The sequence below is a fragment of the Phyllobates terribilis genome, unplaced genomic scaffold, assembly GCF_046119375.1.
Source record: "Phyllobates terribilis strain yellow unplaced genomic scaffold, ASM4611937v1 Scaffold_8__6_contigs__length_399053987, whole genome shotgun sequence".
Taxonomy (NCBI): Eukaryota; Metazoa; Chordata; class Amphibia; order Anura; family Dendrobatidae; genus Phyllobates; species Phyllobates terribilis.
The window spans coordinates 322550073-322570089 of record NW_027362768.1 but is presented as its reverse complement, the minus strand read 5'-3'; the positions used below and the strand labels follow the sequence as shown (position 1 = coordinate 322570089).

General features: G+C 50.8%; 1 protein-coding gene across 2 annotated transcripts in view; it reads left to right on the top strand.

The window, feature by feature from the left end:
* Positions 1–20017, top strand: part of IL17RD (interleukin 17 receptor D) — a 79579-nt gene that overhangs the window by 44392 nt on the left and 15170 nt on the right. For both annotated transcript variants that reach the window (XM_073644611.1, XM_073644612.1), the window contains exons 2-4: positions 16688–16742; positions 17551–17670; positions 18972–19090. In XM_073644611.1, the coding sequence (XP_073500712.1) occupies positions 16688–16742; positions 17551–17670; positions 18972–19090 (294 nt within the window). The remainder of the gene's footprint in view (positions 1–16687; positions 16743–17550; positions 17671–18971; positions 19091–20017) is intronic.

The window sequence follows — 20017 nt, the reverse complement described above, 5'->3', positions numbered from 1 at the left end:
GACTGTCTAACAGCACGCCGAAGATACTCGGAAAGCACGCGAGCGTGCTCGGCGAAAGGGTTAAACGAGCTTGCTCCCTCATCACTAGCCATAAACTGCCGCCAGAGGAGTCTGGCAGTGGCTCTCCATAGGGATCACAGGAGCGCCGGGCAAAGCGAGAGATAGTTGCTGGCCGAATAGTTGTTCTTCCTACTACAATCTATATTGTATAGGGGGCTGTTCGAGTATTCAAGGCAGACAAGGCAAAGTTAGGGCTACACACAGAATTTTGCTGGGTGGCCTTTGCCATAAATCCACCGGTCACCACAGCTTTATTGCTTTATGGAGGAAAAAAAAAGTAACTTGGGACATTAACATGAATTTTGACCACTTAGATATTTTTGCCATTGGCACACAACTCCGCACTGCCCCAATACGGGAACTTTGAGGTCAGGCAACATATACAGACAACCCGTTATTACTACAATACCGCAATCATGCAAATTGTTACGGTTCAAAAGGGCCAATAGTAAAAAATACCAGTGGTAAAATCTTGTGATCCCCGCTGCACAGAATTTGTAGTTCCATTACAAATGGCTCCTTGTTGAGGACTCTTAAGGGCGCAGTCAGACGGTCGTATAAATCAGACCGAGATGCATGGACTGACAACGACTCTCCCGACCCGAATTTGACGACCACATACTAAATACATGAAACTGTCACGCTCGGGTCCGGAGAGCCGCCGGTCAGTCTGTGCACTGGGGTTGAATCTGTGTCCGATTTATACAGCTGTCTGACTGCGCCCAAATAGTAAGTGTGTCATTGTTGCCCATAGTAATTCCTGTGCACTAAAGAGAGTGTTGAAACAACCGACATTCTAATGTGCATGAGGGCTTCACATGTTGGGGGAAGAGATGGGTTGGGCAGTTGGTATTCAATATGCCTGATTATATTGATCTAATGGAGGTTTCTGGCAGTGTTTGTTAAGCTAAGCATACACATAGGAAGACTGTTGGCTAAAGTTTTATTCAGCAGACCACTATCTCTCCTGACTCTCCCATTCTTATTAGCGCTCATCTTAGCTGAGGGACAATATGTTTTCTATGTGGAGAGAAAAAAAAAGACCTGTGCCATACACCTCTTGCAGCAGCTAATATCCATGAAAACTAAAGGACTGGGGGTCGAAATTCCATCTGTCCCATCCTTCTCTCCACTGCCATCATCGAATGTTAGAGTTGGAGGGGACCTCCAGGGTCATCGTGTCCAACCCCCTCCTCAATGCAGGAGTTACTAAACCATCTCAGACAGATGTCTGTCCAGCCTCTGTATGAAGACTTCCATTGAAGGGGAACTCGCCACCTCTCGTGGCCGCCTGTTCCACTCATTGATCACCCTCACTGTCAAAAAGTTTTCTCTAATATCTAATCTGTGTCTCCTCCCTTTCAGTTTCATTCCATCACTTCTCATGTTTCCATGTGCAAATGAGAATAAGGATGGATTCCTCTACACCAGGGATGTTCAACACAAACACACAGAGGGCCAAAATGAAAAACTTGGGCAAAGTCTTGGGCCAATCAGTATACAGTATAATGGGCCTCACAAAGTCCTCCATACAGAATAATGGCCGCATATAGGGGTGGTGGTTCTAGTGTTGCAGGCCAAATAAAACCACCCTGTGGGCCAGATTTGGCCCACTGGCTGGAGTTTGACATGTATGCTCTACACTGTGACATGCCTTCAGATATTTGTAGACCACTATTAAGTCTCCTCTTAGCCTTCTTTTTTGCAAGCTAAACAGTCCCAGATCCTTTAACCGTTTCTCGTCTGACATAGTTTACAGTCCTCTCACCATCCTGGTAGCTCTTCTCTGAACTTGCTCAAGTTTTTCGATGTCTTTTATCTGTCGTGTATGGGGGCCTCCCGACTCATCCCTATCAGATGATTGGTGGCCACACCAGTGGGTTTAATCAACTTTCATCTAATGGGCATGGGAGCCTTGACTCCCCTTTCCCCATGCCGACCACATGCAAACTTCATACACATATCAGATTAATGTTGACGGCACCAGTTGACCACCACCTAATGTGTCTTGATTTTCCTCTGTTAGGAGAAATAAGAATCAGGCATATTTCATTTCAATATGCCTGATCCTTTGTTTTCAAGGGAGAACAGCGGCCATGAGAGATGCCTGGCGGTGGCTTATTCCTCTCTTTCTCCATAGAAACAAGTGTGCACGTGTATGGGGGTGTGATGTAGTTAATGTCTACGGCCAGCCTTATATGTATGCACCTTACCCATAGGTCAGCTGGGAGGGGTACTTGTAATAAATAAATGGGTCTATACTGACCTCTTCTAAAAGTTCCACGAATCTGCTGAATGTCATACCTGGCAGATTTCTCAGGTTACAGTAGGAGAAGAATGAAGACTGTCTGTCTCTTTTCTCCTTCAACTAACTTTTTTTCTTCGACTTTCTTAAGATTATGACTATAAGCCGCTTTAAATGTGACATAAAGTGAAACAAGTGTTTTCCCGTGCTTGCACGCACACGACGATGTCAGAGTTTGTTTTCCCTTTTGAAGTCGCGCCCCGTGCACTGGCCCTTGTTACCTGCACCTGTGTGCGGCATTGTGCCGCTGAGAACCCGTGATAACATCTGTATGTCGTGGCGATGGCTTCCTTTGCACGCACATGGGATGAACGCACGCGTGTTTGTTCAGACATTTCTCATCTCGAGCAGCCTTGGAATTTATCACTCTTTCCTTGCTGCAAGGGAATGTGGAATCGGTCACAGATTCCAGAGTGATGAGGGCCAGTCCAGACCTGAAGTGGTTAATTTTACTCCCCTTTTCACAAACACTCTTTGTCACGCAGACAAGTTATCGTGCCAAGACAGCACAACTTACCCTAAGTACACAAGTACTCAAGACGCCAAATGTTATCCTTGTGTCTCATATTAGCACGACACTGAATTGGCGTTAATATAACCGGTCTCTAATAGCTTGTATAAGGTGTATGTGACGCGCCCCCTGGGCCATGTTCAAGGGATACCCGGAGCCGGATCTGTATGGGGGTAGTAGTCCTTGTGGCGGTGACCCGGTCCGTGCCCAGGGTGTCAAACTAAGTGGCAGTCTATGGCAGTAGATGTTGTTAAGTGTCGACTACGCCACCCGTTGAGTGCGGCTTTGAAGCCGCCGCTGCAGAGCAGTCCGCTGAGGCCGGTGGTATATGTGCAGCAGTGATGGTATAACCCCCAACGGGAGGGGTATGGCCTCAGGGCAGCTGGTGTGGATGATGGGGGTTGTGATGATGCAGGAAGGAGAGGCAGAGTCAGGAGATGCAGTTTCAGGGTTTTTACTCACTGATGTTGCTTTTAGTCACTCTGGCCTTGAGTGACCACCCGAGCCGTGCTGCGTCCACCAGGTCCTGGACTCGGCTAACCCCCAGGCAGTCCGGAGCATGGTCCTGAGCTTCCCTGTCTCTCTCTCTTCCTCCTGGCCGTTCCCACCAGGGATCCACCTTTGGCCGGCTCCCTCGGGTCTCTTGGTGGTCAAACCTCCTCTGGGTTCCCTGACCCTATGCTTGGTGTGCCATTCTGGTGGATTTGGTGAGGGTCGTGGCAAATCTTGACCACGACCTCCGGTTCCTGGCTGAGGATTAGTGGCCTCCACCAGTTCGGGTTCCGGTACCCGTGTCCGCCAACCCTTCACCCTTTTTGGTTTAAGACTAGGTTCTTAGGGTTCCTTCTGACTCTTTCTCTGGGTCCTTCTTCTCTTCCTCTCTCCTCTGCTTCACTGCAGGCTCAGCCCTGGAGCTGGGCCCAGCCAGAGCCACAGCTCCCTGTCAGCCCTCCTGGCTGAGCTCCTCTGCTCAGCTGCTCCTCAGGCTCTCTGACAGACTGACCCTGATCTAAGATGGTGCCCACCTTATATACTCCCTCTATGTGTGAGCCCAGGTGACCAGCACCCAATGAGCTCCTAGCTTTACCCAGACTACTCCCCCTATCTGCCCCTACACTACTGGGATGTTCCACCCCCCTCCCACTCCAGCCAGGGACAGACGCTGTCGTACCTGCACATTTACTGGTGGGAGTACCGTAGTTCTGTCCCCCGGAAATGGGATGTATGTAGTGCATGCAGCCTACTAAGCTCAGTTCCACACTCCATCCTTACCCGGGAGTGGAATACCACACCTCTGGGTTGAGGTGCAATACCCCTGTAGCAGCCGAATCCTCAGGGTGCTACATTCCCCCCTGGTAAATCACAGCACGTCCTCGGGCTGTAAAAGAACAAACATCCAAAAACATACAATTTTTTTTCAAAACATCATAAACATATAAAACACTATATATATTATCAGCAGCAATAACTCTTCATATAAAAACTTTTCATTATAAACATTCTTGTTCCTCCGGCCACGGTGCAACTTGTGACCGGGTAAAGTGCAACAGTCTCTTGTAGAAAAAACAACAGTTTCCTATAAAACCGGTAGGGGGCGCCTTAGAAAGCGCAACTATATACAAGGGGAGGTGGCCGCTCTCAGTCCTCGGCCAGTGGGGAAAAGGAATGGCTGTTCACAGTCCTCAGCCTGTTAAGGGATAGGGGACACACGGGTTTAAGTTCACACTTGTCCCAACGGGGAACATATTTAAATTAGCAGCAGTTGTAACAGTTTAATTTGCTGGTCCCAACGGGGACTATAATGGTAACAGTTCCTGTACCCTCACGGGTAACTATTTTACAGTGCTCCTACTGTACATCAGTGGCGACGTCCTCCTGATGCTTCCTCCGTGTACCCTTCAGACCCGTCCGGGTCCTCTTGCTCCTCCTGACACCTCAGCTCTTTCTCTGTCAGCCGGTGTACATGAAGGGCATAGGGTCCTTTGGCACATTGGTGCCGGGTGAAGGTGACCTCGTCACCCAGGTACAGGTCACGACCTCTGTGTCCCTCCGGTAGGTGGGACTCGACATCTCTTCTGGTCACGAAGACGTCGCCGGGGGTGTGATGATCTCTGATGAAGCCCCAACCGTGCTGCAGTTGGAATTTAATTACAGTCCCGGTGGCACGGGGACCGTGGGCTGCACGGGGGTTCCTTCGGGTCCGGCTCTTTTGTTCTGCACTCTTTACTTGCAGCCGCTCCTCGCGGACCCGTCTCTCTCTCCTCTCTCTGTCGAAGACCTCTAACTGCTGCCGGCAGCACTCTGCACGCTGGGCTGCGGCCGCCCGGGTCTCTTGGGTGAACCCGATGAGGTCTTCTCCAGTGGGGTCCCACGCGAACTGCGCCTCCTCTAACGAGAGTGGGGTGATCTTGGCGGGCGCCGGAGCCGGGATCAGGGGCTCATCCAGAGGCCGTTCCCTCCGGAGTCGGGGATTGACGAACTCCGGCGGCCACACAAAGGGCTGCCCATCCGGGCAAGTATGCTGGGCCAACAAGTCCTCACCCAGGTGCGGCACAGTGAAAGTTGAGGGCGCGTGGTGGTGGCGGCGCCCGGGTTCACCAGGCCTTGCGACCAGGCCTGGGGCACCCTGAAGGTGAAGGGCACCGTGAAGATGGCGGCGCCCGGGTGTACTTGACTTTGCGACCAGGCCGGTGGCTCGGCAGAGGTAGAGGGCGCTGTTGGTACTGCGGCGCCCGGGGGCACTCGGCCTTGCGACCAGGCCGGTGGCGTCTCCTGCTTGGCCGCGCTCAGGATTGAGGCGCGTGACGTCACAAGAGGCGTGGCCGCGGCTCCTGCTTGAGGCCTAGTCTGGAGCGGTAGCGGAGCGGCAACGGGCACGATCGGTGGGATTTCGGGCTCTGCGACGGGGAGCGGGGGTAGGCTTACGGTGGCCGGGCTTGGGGTAGTGACGTCCCCTTTACTTGCCTCCGTATCTTCAGCTCCCTCTGTGGCGTCGTCTCCGGCCTCCGTCCCTTCTGCATCCTCTTCAGGGGCAGGCGTGCTCCTCGTTGCGGGTGGTGTGCTTCGCTGGCGGGTTCCAGCCTGCTGGGCCATCTCTCTGCTCCATGCGGCCAGTACGTCTCGCTGCACTCGGGCCATCCTCTGAGCCAAGCCCTCCAGTGCGGTCCGTGCATGCTCCCGATCTCTGGGGAGCTGCGCCAGGATCTCCACCAGGCCTTCTGGGGTTGTCGCTTGCAACAGGCTCCTGACCACTGGGTCGGTGCTGCCTGCCTCTCCCTCCATCTCCGGGTACGGCTTCTCCAGACTCCTCCAGGCTGCTCCCATCTTCTCTCTTTTGTTCTCTCTCCGCCCCCATTCAGGGTGGTTCCGGGGCAACTTGGTGATTGTCAGCTCCAGGGGCAGTTCTCTCACACTGATGGACATCTCAAGCATCACAGTCTCTGCTGGTGGGGGCGGTCTTCGTTTTTGGCGCCATTCTTGGTCCTGGCCCACGATGGGAGGTGGCCTCTTGCCACCCTCTGGCACGCCCATAATGGCGTCCGCTCTGCCAAGGCGGGAAATCTTCTCAGATGGCGGGAAACTCTGTGGATGGCGGGAAAAAGACTGCAGATGGCGGGCAAACGGCGGGAACCGATCCGAGATGGCGTCCGATGGCGGGGACCCTCCGGAATCGGCGGGAGACTTCTTTTTGAGGTAAATGCGAACTTTTCTTCAGGCACGCAGTACCCGGTGGTTGCGGGCACGTTATCCTGCCGACTACGCCAAAAGTTGACGCGCCCCCTGGGCCATGTTCAAGGGATACCCGGAGCCGGATCTGTATGGGGGTAGTAGTCCTTGTGGCGGTGACCCGGTGCGTGCCCAGGGTGTCAAACTAAGTGGCAGTCTATGGCAGTAGATGTTGTTAAGTGTCGACTACGCCACCCGTTGAGTGCGGCTTTGAAGCCGCCGCTGCAGAGCAGTCCGCTGAGGCCGGTGGTATATGTGCAGCAGTGATGGTATAACCCCCAACGGGAGGGGTATGGCCTCAGGGCAGCAGGTGTGGATGATGGGGGTTGTGATGATGCAGGAAGGAGAGGCAGAGTCAGGAGATGCAGTTTCAGGGTTTTTACTCACTGATGTTGCTTTTAGTCACTCTGGCCTTGAGTGACCACCCGAGCCGTGCTGCGTCCACCAGGTCCTGGACTCGGCTAACCCCCAGGCAGTCCGGAGCATGGTCCTGAGCTTCCCTGTCTCTCTCTCTTCCTCCTGGCCGTTCCCACCAGGGATCCACCTTTGGCCGGCTCCCTCGGGTCTCTTGGTGGTCAAACCTCCTCTGGGTTCCCTGACCCTATGCTTGGTGTGCCATTCTGGTGGATTTGGTGAGGGTCGTGGCAAATCTTGACCACGACCTCCGGTTCCTGGCTGAGGATTAGTGGCCTCCACCAGTTCGGGTTCCGGTACCCGTGTCCGCCAACCCTTCACCCTTTTTGGTTTAAGACTAGGTTCTTAGGGTTCCTTCTGACTCTTTCTCTGGGTCCTTCTTCTCTTCCTCTCTCCTCTGCTTCACTGCAGGCTCAGCCCTGGAGCTGGGCCCAGCCAGAGCCACAGCTCCCTGTCAGCCCTCCTGGCTGAGCTCCTCTGCTCAGCTGCTCCTCAGGCTCTCTGACAGACTGACCCTGATCTAAGATGGTGCCCACCTTATATACTCCCTCTATGTGTGAGCCCAGGTGACCAGCACCCAATGAGCTCCTAGCTTTACCCAGACTACTCCCCCTATCTGCCCCTACACTACTGGGATGTTCCACCCCCCTCCCACTCCAGCCAGGGACAGACGCTGTCGTACCTGCACATTTACTGGTGGGAGTACCGTAGTTCTGTCCCCCGGAAATGGGATGTATGTAGTGCATGCAGCCTACTAAGCTCAGTTCCACACTCCATCCTTACCCGGGAGTGGAATACCACACCTCTGGGTTGAGGTGCAATACCCCTGTAGCAGCCGAATCCTCAGGGTGCTACATTCCCCCCTGGTAAATCACAGCACGTCCTCGGGCTGTAAAAGAACAAACATCCAAAAACATACAATTTTTTTTCAAAACATCATAAACATATAAAACACTATATATATTATCAGCAGCAATAACTCTTCATATAAAAACTTTTCATTATAAACATTCTTGTTCCTCCGGCCACGGTGCAACTTGTGACCGGGTAAAGTGCAACAGTCTCTTGTAGAAAAAACAACAGTTTCCTATAAAACCGGTAGGGGGCGCCTTAGAAAGCGCAACTATATACAAGGGGAGGTGGCCGCTCTCAGTCCTCGGCCAGTGGGGAAAAGGAATGGCTGTTCACAGTCCTCAGCCTGTTAAGGGATAGGGGACACACGGGTTTAAGTTCACACTTGTCCCAACGGGGAACATATTTAAATTAGCAGCAGTTGTAACAGTTTAATTTGCTGGTCCCAACGGGGACTATAATGGTAACAGTTCCTGTACCCTCACGGGTAACTATTTTACAGTGCTCCTACTGTACATCAGTGGCGACGTCCTCCTGATGCTTCCTCCGTGTACCCTTCAGACCCGTCCGGGTCCTCTTGCTCCTCCTGACACCTCAGCTCTTTCTCTGTCAGCCGGTGTACATGAAGGGCATAGGGTCCTTTGGCACATTGGTGCCGGGTGAAGGTGACCTCGTCACCCAGGTACAGGTCACGACCTCTGTGTCCCTCCGGTAGGTGGGACTCGACATCTCTTCTGGTCACGAAGACGTCGCCGGGGGTGTGATGATCTCTGATGAAGCCCCAACCGTGCTGCAGTTGGAATTTAATTACAGTCCCGGTGGCACGGGGACCGTGGGCTGCACGGGGGTTCCTTCGGGTCCGGCTCTTTTGTTCTGCACTCTTTACTTGCAGCCGCTCCTCGCGGACCCGTCTCTCTCTCCTCTCTCTGTCGAAGACCTCTAACTGCTGCCGGCAGCACTCTGCACGCTGGGCTGCGGCCGCCCGGGTCTCTTGGGTGAACCCGATGAGGTCTTCTCCAGTGGGGTCCCACGCGAACTGCGCCTCCTCTAACGAGAGTGGGGTGATCTTGGCGGGCGCCGGAGCCGGGATCAGGGGCTCATCCAGAGGCCGTTCCCTCCGGAGTCGGGGATTGACGAACTCCGGCGGCCACACAAAGGGCTGCCCATCCGGGCAAGTATGCTGGGCCAACAAGTCCTCACCCAGGTGCGGCACAGTGAAAGTTGAGGGCGCGTGGTGGTGGCGGCGCCCGGGTTCACCAGGCCTTGCGACCAGGCCTGGGGCACCCTGAAGGTGAAGGGCACCGTGAAGATGGCGGCGCCCGGGTGTACTTGACTTTGCGACCAGGCCGGTGGCTCGGCAGAGGTAGAGGGCGCTGTTGGTACTGCGGCGCCCGGGGGCACTCGGCCTTGCGACCAGGCCGGTGGCGTCTCCTGCTTGGCCGCGCTCAGGATTGAGGCGCGTGACGTCACAAGAGGCGTGGCCGCGGCTCCTGCTTGAGGCCTAGTCTGGAGCGGTAGCGGAGCGGCAACGGGCACGATCGGTGGGATTTCGGGCTCTGCGACGGGGAGCGGGGGTAGGCTTACGGTGGCCGGGCTTGGGGTAGTGACGTCCCCTTTACTTGCCTCCGTATCTTCAGCTCCCTCTGTGGCGTCGTCTCCGGCCTCCGTCCCTTCTGCATCCTCTTCAGGGGCAGGCGTGCTCCTCGTTGCGGGTGGTGTGCTTCGCTGGCGGGTTCCAGCCTGCTGGGCCATCTCTCTGCTCCATGCGGCCAGTACGTCTCGCTGCACTCGGGCCATCCTCTGAGCCAAGCCCTCCAGTGCGGTCCGTGCATGCTCCCGATCTCTGGGGAGCTGCGCCAGGATCTCCACCAGGCCTTCTGGGGTTGTCGCTTGCAACAGGCTCCTGACCACTGGGTCGGTGCTGCCTGCCTCTCCCTCCATCTCCGGGTACGGCTTCTCCAGACTCCTCCAGGCTGCTCCCATCTTCTCTCTTTTGTTCTCTCTCCGCCCCCATTCAGGGTGGTTCCGGGGCAACTTGGTGATTGTCAGCTCCAGGGGCAGTTCTCTCACACTGATGGACATCTCAAGCATCACAGTCTCTGCTGGTGGGGGCGGTCTTCGTTTTTGGCGCCATTCTTGGTCCTGGCCCACGATGGGAGGTGGCCTCTTGCCACCCTCTGGCACGCCCATAATGGCGTCCGCTCTGCCAAGGCGGGAAATCTTCTCAGATGGCGGGAAACTCTGTGGATGGCGGGAAAAAGACTGCAGATGGCGGGCAAACGGCGGGAACCGATCCGAGATGGCGTCCGATGGCGGGGACCCTCCGGAATCGGCGGGAGACTTCTTTTTGAGGTAAATGCGAACTTTTCTTCAGGCACGCAGTACCCGGTGGTTGCGGGCACGTTATCCTGCCGACTACGCCAAAAGTTGACGCGCCCCCTGGGCCATGTTCAAGGGATACCCGGAGCCGGATCTGTATGGGGGTAGTAGTCCTTGTGGCGGTGACCCGGTGCGTGCCCAGGGTGTCAAACTAAGTGGCAGTCTATGGCAGTAGATGTTGTTAAGTGTCGACTACGCCACCCGTTGAGTGCGGCTTTGAAGCCGCCGCTGCAGAGCAGTCCGCTGAGGCCGGTGGTATATGTGCAGCAGTGATGGTATAACCCCCAACGGGAGGGGTATGGCCTCAGGGCAGCAGGTGTGGATGATGGGGGTTGTGATGATGCAGGAAGGAGAGGCAGAGTCAGGAGATGCAGTTTCAGGGTTTTTACTCACTGATGTTGCTTTTAGTCACTCTGGCCTTGAGTGACCACCCGAGCCGTGCTGCGTCCACCAGGTCCTGGACTCGGCTAACCCCCAGGCAGTCCGGAGCATGGTCCTGAGCTTCCCTGTCTCTCTCTCTTCCTCCTGGCCGTTCCCACCAGGGATCCACCTTTGGCCGGCTCCCTCGGGTCTCTTGGTGGTCAAACCTCCTCTGGGTTCCCTGACCCTATGCTTGGTGTGCCATTCTGGTGGATTTGGTGAGGGTCGTGGCAAATCTTGACCACGACCTCCGGTTTCTGGCTGAGGATTAGTGGCCTCCACCAGTTCGGGTTCCGGTACCCGTGTCCGCCAACCCTTCACCCTTTTTGGTTTAAGACTAGGTTCTTAGGGTTCCTTCTGACTCTTTCTCTGGGTCCTTCTTCTCTTCCTCTCTCCTCTGCTTCACTGCAGGCTCAGCCCTGGAGCTGGGCCCAGCCGGAGCCACAGCTCCCTGTCAGCCCTCCTGGCTGAGCTCCTCTGCTCAGCTGCTCCTCAGGCTCTCTGACAGACTGACCCTGATCTAAGATGGTGCCCACCTTATATACTCCCTCTATGTGTGAGCCCAGGTGACCAGCACCCAATGAGCTCCTAGCTTTACCCAGACTACTCCCCCTATCTGCCCCTACACTACTGGGATGTTCCACCCCCCTCCCACTCCAGCCAGGGACAGACGCTGTCGTACCTGCACATTTACTGGTGGGAGTACCGTAGTTCTGTCCCCCGGAAATGGGATGTATCTAGTGCATGCAGCCTACTAAGCTCAGTTCCACACTCCATCCTTACCCGGGAGTGGAATACCACACCTCTGGGTTGAGGTGCAATACCCCTGTAGCAGCCGAATCCTCAGGGTGCTACATATGCATACAGCCAAGGGGTGGTCCGACTCCTGGCATCCCCAGGAATTGACTGAATGTAGGGGCTGCGTCCCCCACGTTGTTTACCCCGATACAGTGCCATACATACAGTTATGGCTGCGCCATGTACTGCGGCTGCGCCATGTACTGCAGCTGCGCAATGTACTGCGGCTGCGCCATTTACTGCGGCTGTGTTCAATCCCCTTGAATAAAACTGAGCTGCAGCACCAAGAAAGGCCACAACCGCACATGGGGCGCTATGCCTGGATATAATGACTGTACATGCTGCACTTGCTGTAGGGTCACAACTGGTGAAGGTTGAAACTCAGGCACCATACTAATGAAATATTGATGACCTATCCTCTAAATCTCTTTACTATAATATATTAAGTGGCGAAGGGGGGGATCACAGGGGCTCTTAGGGGTGCAAGTATAAACCTTTTTTTTTTTTTGCAGATAATGGCACACAGTTGTCATTATTATTTTTTTAGGGGGTACTCAAGGTGGTGGCATTACGGAGTTAGGAGGAATAAGACTTGCCTTCCTCCGGGTGCCAGAAACCCATACCATGTCACTAAATGGATGGATATATGCGTGTGCAAATATTTTAACATGTTTTTTCATTGTCTGCTTTACTCGTCCCTCCCAGGGCCCTGTGCAGCGCTTTGATTCTGTTACTATCTGCAGCGCTGACATCACATCGACAGTGCTGCAGCCAATCATTGGGCTCTGACTGAGTAGACAGCATGAGCTGTTGAGCTCACTGATTGGCTCTAGACCATAAAAGACACTAGGTACAGTGGAGGAGACTCTGCATTGGACCTGGGGAGGATGAGTAATGCTCAGTTTGTTTTAGAAAAAAACAAAACTGCAGTTGGGGGTTTTAGAAACTGTAAAACCCCTTTACTATGTGAGTCTATAGACAAGAATTTCACCTGATAGAAAGTGATGTATTTCCTTTCCCCCTGTCGGACTGTTGACAGCCGGGCCCAGTGATGTTTGGATTATATCATCCTATGACTTTGTAGTCATTCGATAGCCCCGGCTACTGAAAGGTGCTTTATCTATGGGGTATGAGTTTGTAGGTCATCTGTCATTTCGGAGATCATGTGCCTTAAAGCTCAGCCCTGCACTCATCGGCTATTTTCTAATAATTCAATGTATATGGAGAAGTTTTCTTCTATGCTCGAATATTTGTTTCCCAAAGGAAAAGCGAATTTTTCTTGTAAAGTGGGTTTACTATTCCACAAAGTAGTGAAAAAATATATAGCAAGTGAAAACTTTTGGCCCGAAGTAAAACTTTTTAGCTCTTGGTATGGGAACAAACTGCATATTTATTAGATATTATTACATTCTAATATATCATTATACATTATTGTACATTGGGAACCCTTCAAGAAACTCCTCAAAGAAAGACCCAAGGCGACTTTGCTCAGCCAGAGTGCCGCTTTTGATTAGGCTCAGTGGCTCCTCCGTACGAGGGTTACCTGGTACCGTTGCTCATTCCCATTCATGTGAAGTTAAAAGAATTGTCTAGTTTGGAAAAGTCCCATAAAATATGTTCAGGTGGGATCCTTCTGCAGGGACCACCAGCAATCAGCGGTGATCTGTGGAGGAATTCAGCAACTGTTCAATTCCCCTGCAGCGCCACCGCAGGGGAAATAAAACATTACATGTTTGGTTCCCTTTCAAATCAATGATCTGTCTATGTAAAGGAAGAACTTGCTTTGTCCTCTAGAAATGCAGATCCCATGTGTAGCCTTTAAAAAGGATTTTTCACTGGAATTGTTTAATTTAAACTGATAACCTCCAATGATTCCAGAGCAGATTTTCTTTTTCTTCTGTGCTCCTCGTTCTCAAAGTTAATACCCCTTGGTAATAATGGTGCAAATTTTTCCCTTTAACCAACTGGGCGTGGACCACAAACTTCTCTGTGGGTGCGGTTGTATTAAAGAAGAAAAAGCAAACGCCTAGTTCTGTGGTCCACGCCCAGTTGGTTAAAGGGAAAATTTGCAGCATTATTACCAAGGGGCATAACTTTGGAAAGGAGGGCCACAGAAGAAAAAGAAAATCTGATCCAGAATCAGTGCATGTAATAGGTTTAAATAAAAAAAAATTCTAGTAGAAAGTTCTGTTAAGGGCGCAGTCAGACAGCCGCATAATTCAGAGCGAGATAGGAACTCAGTGCACGGACTGGTCTGCGGCTATCCTGACCTGAGCGTGTCAGCTTCATGTATTTCTATGCAGCTGTCCACTCTGGTGGGGAGAGCCGACGGCCAGTCCGAGCATTGTTTTCCAATTTCTGTTCGATTTATACGGTCATCTGACTGTGCCCTTAAATGTACTTTTCCATATGGCTCATTTATTGCCAAAATTTCTGCAAACTCATCAAGATATATAAGATTGATTTTCAGTAGCCGAAATGTTTGCAGTGCAAAAATACCCTAACCGATGGAGCTCTGGCATGTGAGACTCTTACTCGGTGTCCTAATAGGTTATTTTAAAAAATGTGTTCTCTAAATCGGAGCCCCCCTTTATGTTGCGGATAGGGAGGCATGATTAGGACACCATGAGGCAGCCGTGTGCAGATCTCCCTAAGCATGAGGACACTCCTAGCCTGCTATTTTCGTGTTAATTCGAGGACACTAGAGGAAGTTTCTGTTATATGGTTAAACAGATGGCTCTGCACTAATATCGCCCGGGGCACATAATCCTATACAGATCCCCTGGATAAAGCTGGCCGCAAGATCTTTTTTTTTGGTTTGTGTGTTTAGCTCCTATATAATAGGTGGCTTGTAACCTCTCTGTATACAAAATACTCCCAGAGAACAATCACATCCTTGTTGTGGCTTTTAGTTGCGGTCCTTTATATGTCTTCTATATCTTACCAGATAGGCGAAAGAAAGAAGAGAAGCCACTGTTTTGTACAATGACTCAAAACTTTTGAGCAACTTTATTTACAACTTTTAAATGCTTTTAAAAACTTTTTCAGTTAAAGTTGGTTAACTTGTTTTATGTATATTTTTTTATTTCTGTTGAATGGGTCCAGTCGGTATTAATTAGGCTCAGCTCCTCTCTGAAGATTGTGACCTGAGCAGTAAAGCTGGCATATGTACTAATGAGGTACTAAAACATTACGGGGGTCATGTACTTAAAATGGCTATTGTGGCCTTACATGGCCGGGTGTGCCTTACTCTTCATGGTAAACAGATGAATACATGTTTATTACACCTCCTCCCCACCCCCATCGACCTCTATGAACCAAGTAACAGCAGCCCACTCTTCGGTGGTCTGGGCCTTGCCATATATAAATAACACTAGATGGTGGCCCGATTCTAACGCATCGGGTATTCTAGAATATGTATGCGGCCGACCGGGCGCAATCAGCAGAACGTTGTTTAAATTTGGCGCCAAAATCGCTGATTGGTCGCGGGTGGCGGCCGCGACCAATCAGCGAACTGTGTTAGTGAGGACCGGAGAGCTTGTTTAAATTTGGTCGATTTTATCGCCAATCAGCAGAGCGTTGTTTAAATTTGGCGGCAATCTCGTTGATTGGTCTCGGCCAGCCGGCGGCCGGGACCAATGAGCAGAGGGGTGTTTAAATTTGGCGCCAAAATCGCTGATTGGTAGCGGTCGCCGGCGGCCGCGACCAATCAGCAAAGCGGTGTTTAAATTTAGCGCCAATCTCGCTGATTGGTCGCTGTGGCCGGCCGCGATTAATCAGCAGAGCGGCGTTTAAATTTGCCGCCCATCTCGCTGATTGGTCGCGGCCGGCCACCGCGACCAATCAGCGTCATATTAGTGTGGGCCCGGGAGCGGCGCTGCTTGTGCGGCTCCGTATTAGCGAGGACCGGGGAGCGGCGCTGCCTGTGCGGCTCCTTCTGCTGCGAGAAGCTGGGAGATGAGCGGCTGCTCGCAGCAGAAGCTTCCCGACCGGCGGCGCCTCTCCCCGGTCCTCCGTTCACACTTACTGTCGGGAGATCAGCAGGCCAAGCCGCTGATCTTCCGACGTTAGCCGCATGGAGGTCAGCGGCACCGGTCGGGGTAGTTGTGCTGCTAGCGCCGCTCATCTCCCCGCTGCATCGCCACTGACCTCCGTCCGTCAGATGAGCCGCTAACGGCCGCCATCTTTTTTCAGAAATCCCGCAGCGCTGATTGGCCGCTGCCGGACCAATGAGCGACGCGGGATTTCCAGGACAGACAGACAGAATAAGACAATTATATAGTAGATGGTTGCTCAATAATTTAAATGGCTATCATTTAAAGGGTTATTCTCATCTTCAAAGATGAATATTGTGACATAGTGCTTGTAAAAATCATCACTTTTGCAATTCGAATTTGCAGCCATTCTTGAGATATTAAGTTTTCTTTTGTTTACAGGTCGTTGCCTAAGAGACCGACCACCGCTGCTGGCTCTCTTTTAAGTAGTCTTCTGAAGCTGGCCGGGTTAGGAGGTAAAAGTGCGCTCCAGTGATCCTGGACAGCTACAGAACAGTGCTTATAAGCTTCATAGAAAAGAGCTTGTAAGCACTGTGCAGGTTCTGCCGTCTAGCAGTGGTGGTCGGTCTCCAAGACAGCAAGCTGTAAACAGACAAAAAAAATGCCTAAACCTGGGTATATGTAGTGTAATCGCCATCGTCCCCAGTTTTCCGCGTTGCTCAGGTCCTCTTCTGGGTCATGTGACAGCTATTCCAACTCGTAGGCTTACACTGGGGTCTATGTGTGCGCCAGAAGTCACATTTACAATGTGAGGCTATGGGGCCTCGTTCTGACTCTACATAGACTTAAATTGTAAGGGCTCGTGCTGACGACTGTAAAACTGATCAGGAGGTGTGATCAGGGGTATGATACTCTGAGAAAATCGGTCCGACTTTGCTGATCAGAGTCAGTTGAGAGGAAAACGATCGCGTGACCCTGGCCTAAAACCAACTTCCAGCTCGCACATCGAGTCCAGTGTGATTCGGCGAGTTGGGATAGAAGTTGTGACCCAGATGAGAGCGGTGCTGGAAACTGGGGAAGACTGCAATCGGTGAATATATGAACACACTTAAACTACACTACATATACATTTAGACAGGTTTAGGCAATACAAAGTTTTGATTTATTGATGCAGTTTACCTTTTTGCTTACCATTCGCTAAGCTTATTCTATTTTTTTTCTCCATAGGGCGCTTCTTTAAATAAGAACAATGGACAGCCCAATGTCACATTCCGATACGACAGTAAGTGTTACATGCAAAACTTGGAAGTGGAGTTACTATAACGTAAATCAATGTTTTCTAAAATTGCCGCCTCTCCCTTTATTCCAGTGTGGTAAGTGGCCATTGGTGGATGCTATGAATTAGCATAAGGGAGTCACGTGTCCCCCATTCTCTTGATAGTTAGGGGTCCCTGTGGTTGGATCCTCATCTATTGGGCATCTGTGGTGTATTTATTGGATTTGCCATGAATACTCAAGATGTGAATCCTTCTTTTACCCTTTTAGCAGTAGGATAGGCTAATAAAGGTTTACGTGTTTATTGGCACAAGCATCATATATACCATGTGCAAGGAAGTTTTCCAACAAGCTGCCACAAGTTGTGTCTCATAAAATGATAATGAGATGGAAAAATGAAAAGTGGATGTTTTACAGACCATATGTGACGAGCAGCTGTAGTAGATATGGATCACCCCCAGGAATAGGGCTGGAGATCACACCATAAACATATGTCATTTTTTTGTGTATTTTTCTTGTTGGGATATGGCGTTACTAAATTGTGCATTAGAGAAGATGTAGGCCAGTTGCACACTTCTTGTTACCGGCCACGGGTCTCCTGACTTCAACCTGACAGCCTCATAGTCATACATGAGACCCTCAACTTTGGGGTCAGGAGAACTGCGGCCCGAAGTCCGAAACAAGGATGTGTGAAGCCGGGCTTTGTAAGAAAACTGCATCACAAGCCTTGTATTCTGGAATTTAGCACATATGTTTTGGATCAGATGGTTTTGGTACATAGCGAATCATACAAATTATACATTTTCTCCTATCAGACTGCACCATTAATTCTGGAGGGAAGCACCTGATTGCCGATATGCAGAATATAACCATCAGTCAATACGCATGCAATGAGCAGGTGGCCATATCGGTTATGTGGACACCCAGTGCCACAGGTAGGTCCAAGGGTCATACATATGTATATATGCGTGCACGCGCGTATGTGTATAGTTTATTATCCTTAGGATAGGTCATCAATGTCTGATCAGCCGGGGTCCGACACCTGGAACCCCCTCCGCCGATTAGCTGTCCTGGGTGGCTGCGGTCGCCGGCTAGAAAAGCTCAATAGCGGAGCTGCTCCATCTTCTGGTAGTGGTCGCAGAAGGGTACTGCACATCCACCTCCTATTGACTTGAATAGGAGAAGATGGAGCAGCTCCACTATTGAGCATTTCCGGCCGCCACCATGAGCAGCTGATCGTCGGGGGTGCCGGGTGTTGGACCACTACCGATCAGACATTGATGACCTATCTTAAGGGTAGGTCATCAGTAATAACGTAGTGGACAACCTCTTTTAATTTATCAATATTATTATTTCTCAATTTTTTTTCCATGATGCGTAATTGTATCTCTCCTGCCCAAATAGACATGCATTTTGATTTCTTTGCCCATCAAAATTGAGGAATCGCAGTCTATTTTATGTACACAGCACTCTCTCAGACGAGCTGATAATCTTGATCGAGCAATGGTTATAAATCTCGATTCCCGATTATCGGCTTGTGTAAATATGGCAGCGATGACCCTACAAATAAGCAAAACATTCATACGTTAGATGATTGGATCGTTCGTGCTGGCAATAATATAATTATTCTCGGCAGCACATCATCTTCATTATAATCTGTGCTCACAGACCGAGCGTTTTAACTTAGAATTTGGGTCTAACAGGCCATTTGGGTCTAACAGGCCATTAAACACCTGCCGATCATGAGTTGGTTATTGGCCGTGGTCGATTTGATTAAATGAGCAGCGATCAGCTGATGGGAGGGCAGATCTTCGGCTGTGATATAGAGATGCAAACTGCTGGATTTTGTGCTCTGCCTGATAAAACAGCTGCTCTATTCTCCTGTCAGCGACGAAAAGCCAAACTGGAATTGTTGAATGTCGTCCAAGACGCAGCACAATCTATACCTTGGGAGCAGAGCGCAGAGCTGACATTGTTCATGGTGCCGGGAGAGACTGCATAGCACTAAAGTAGAGTGTGAATCAAACTTTGTGAAACTTTGGCCAAGTTCGGGCTGTGTCTGTTACTTTGCAGCAGGGGGATATTAAACAGTTGCAGCTCTGGCAATCCTCTGTGTTTGGTCATCTACGGTGAACTCATCTGTAACAACGGTTATATACTTATAGCATTCAAGCAAATAAAAAAAAAAAAATCTTTTGTTTGAAGGAAAGGAAAAAGTGATTGTTGTATTTTCCAGGCATCGAATATCTGAAAGGTTTTCGCATTATTCTTGAGGAGCTGAAATCCGAGGGGCGAATGTGTCAGCAGATGGTGCTCAAGGACCCGAAGCAGCTGAATTCCAGTTTTAAAAAAGTTGTACGTGAAGTAAAACCCTGTCCCATCCTTCATCTGAGTGTGTGGTGTGCCGGATGAACCGCGGGATTAATATTGTAGCCAAACGAGTATTTACAAATAGAGTGTTACATGGGAACAGTCAGCAAGTAGCGAGTGCTGTTGATGGATCTTATACTGGTGCACTAGATATAGAGGAAGTGGACGGTGTAGTAGTGCGACTAGGTTGTGGTTCTGCTTGGCTCATTAACCTGCTTGTTGATATTTGGGCTAACTAATGCAAGTATTAAAGGGATTGTCCTGTAACAACAAGTTATAAGCTATCCACAGGGTAGGTGATATCGTATTGATCGGTGAGTGTCTAACTGCTGGTACCGATCGGCATAACGGGAAACTTTTATCCATGTTAGAATGGAGCGGCAGTGGGCATGTTCTAGCTGCCTTTTATTTAGCCCAGTGTGCATGCTCAACCTTGCTTTATTTAGCCCAGTGCTCATTCTCAACCTTGCTTTATTTAGCCCAGTACACATGCCCGACCTGTGCTTTATTTAGCCCAGTGTGCATGCTCAACCTCGCTTTATTTAGCCATGTGCTCATGCTCTACCTGCTTTTTATTTAGCCCAGTGCACATGATTAACCACACCTTATTTAGCCTAGTGCACATGCTCAACCTCACTTTATTTAACCCAGTGCACATGCCCAACCTTATTTTATTTAGCCAAGTGCGCTGCTCAACCTCACGTTATTTAGCCCACTGCGCATGCTCAACCTGCTTTTTCCAGCAGCCAGGTATAGAATGAATGGAATAGCGGTCGAGCATGCACATTGCCGCTCCGTTTAGTAACAGGGATAAAAATTCCACATTCAGCTGGTTGATGCGGGTCCTGGTGGTCAGACACCCATCAATCGGTCATCGTTTTCCTGTGACAACTTGTTATCACTGGGCAACCC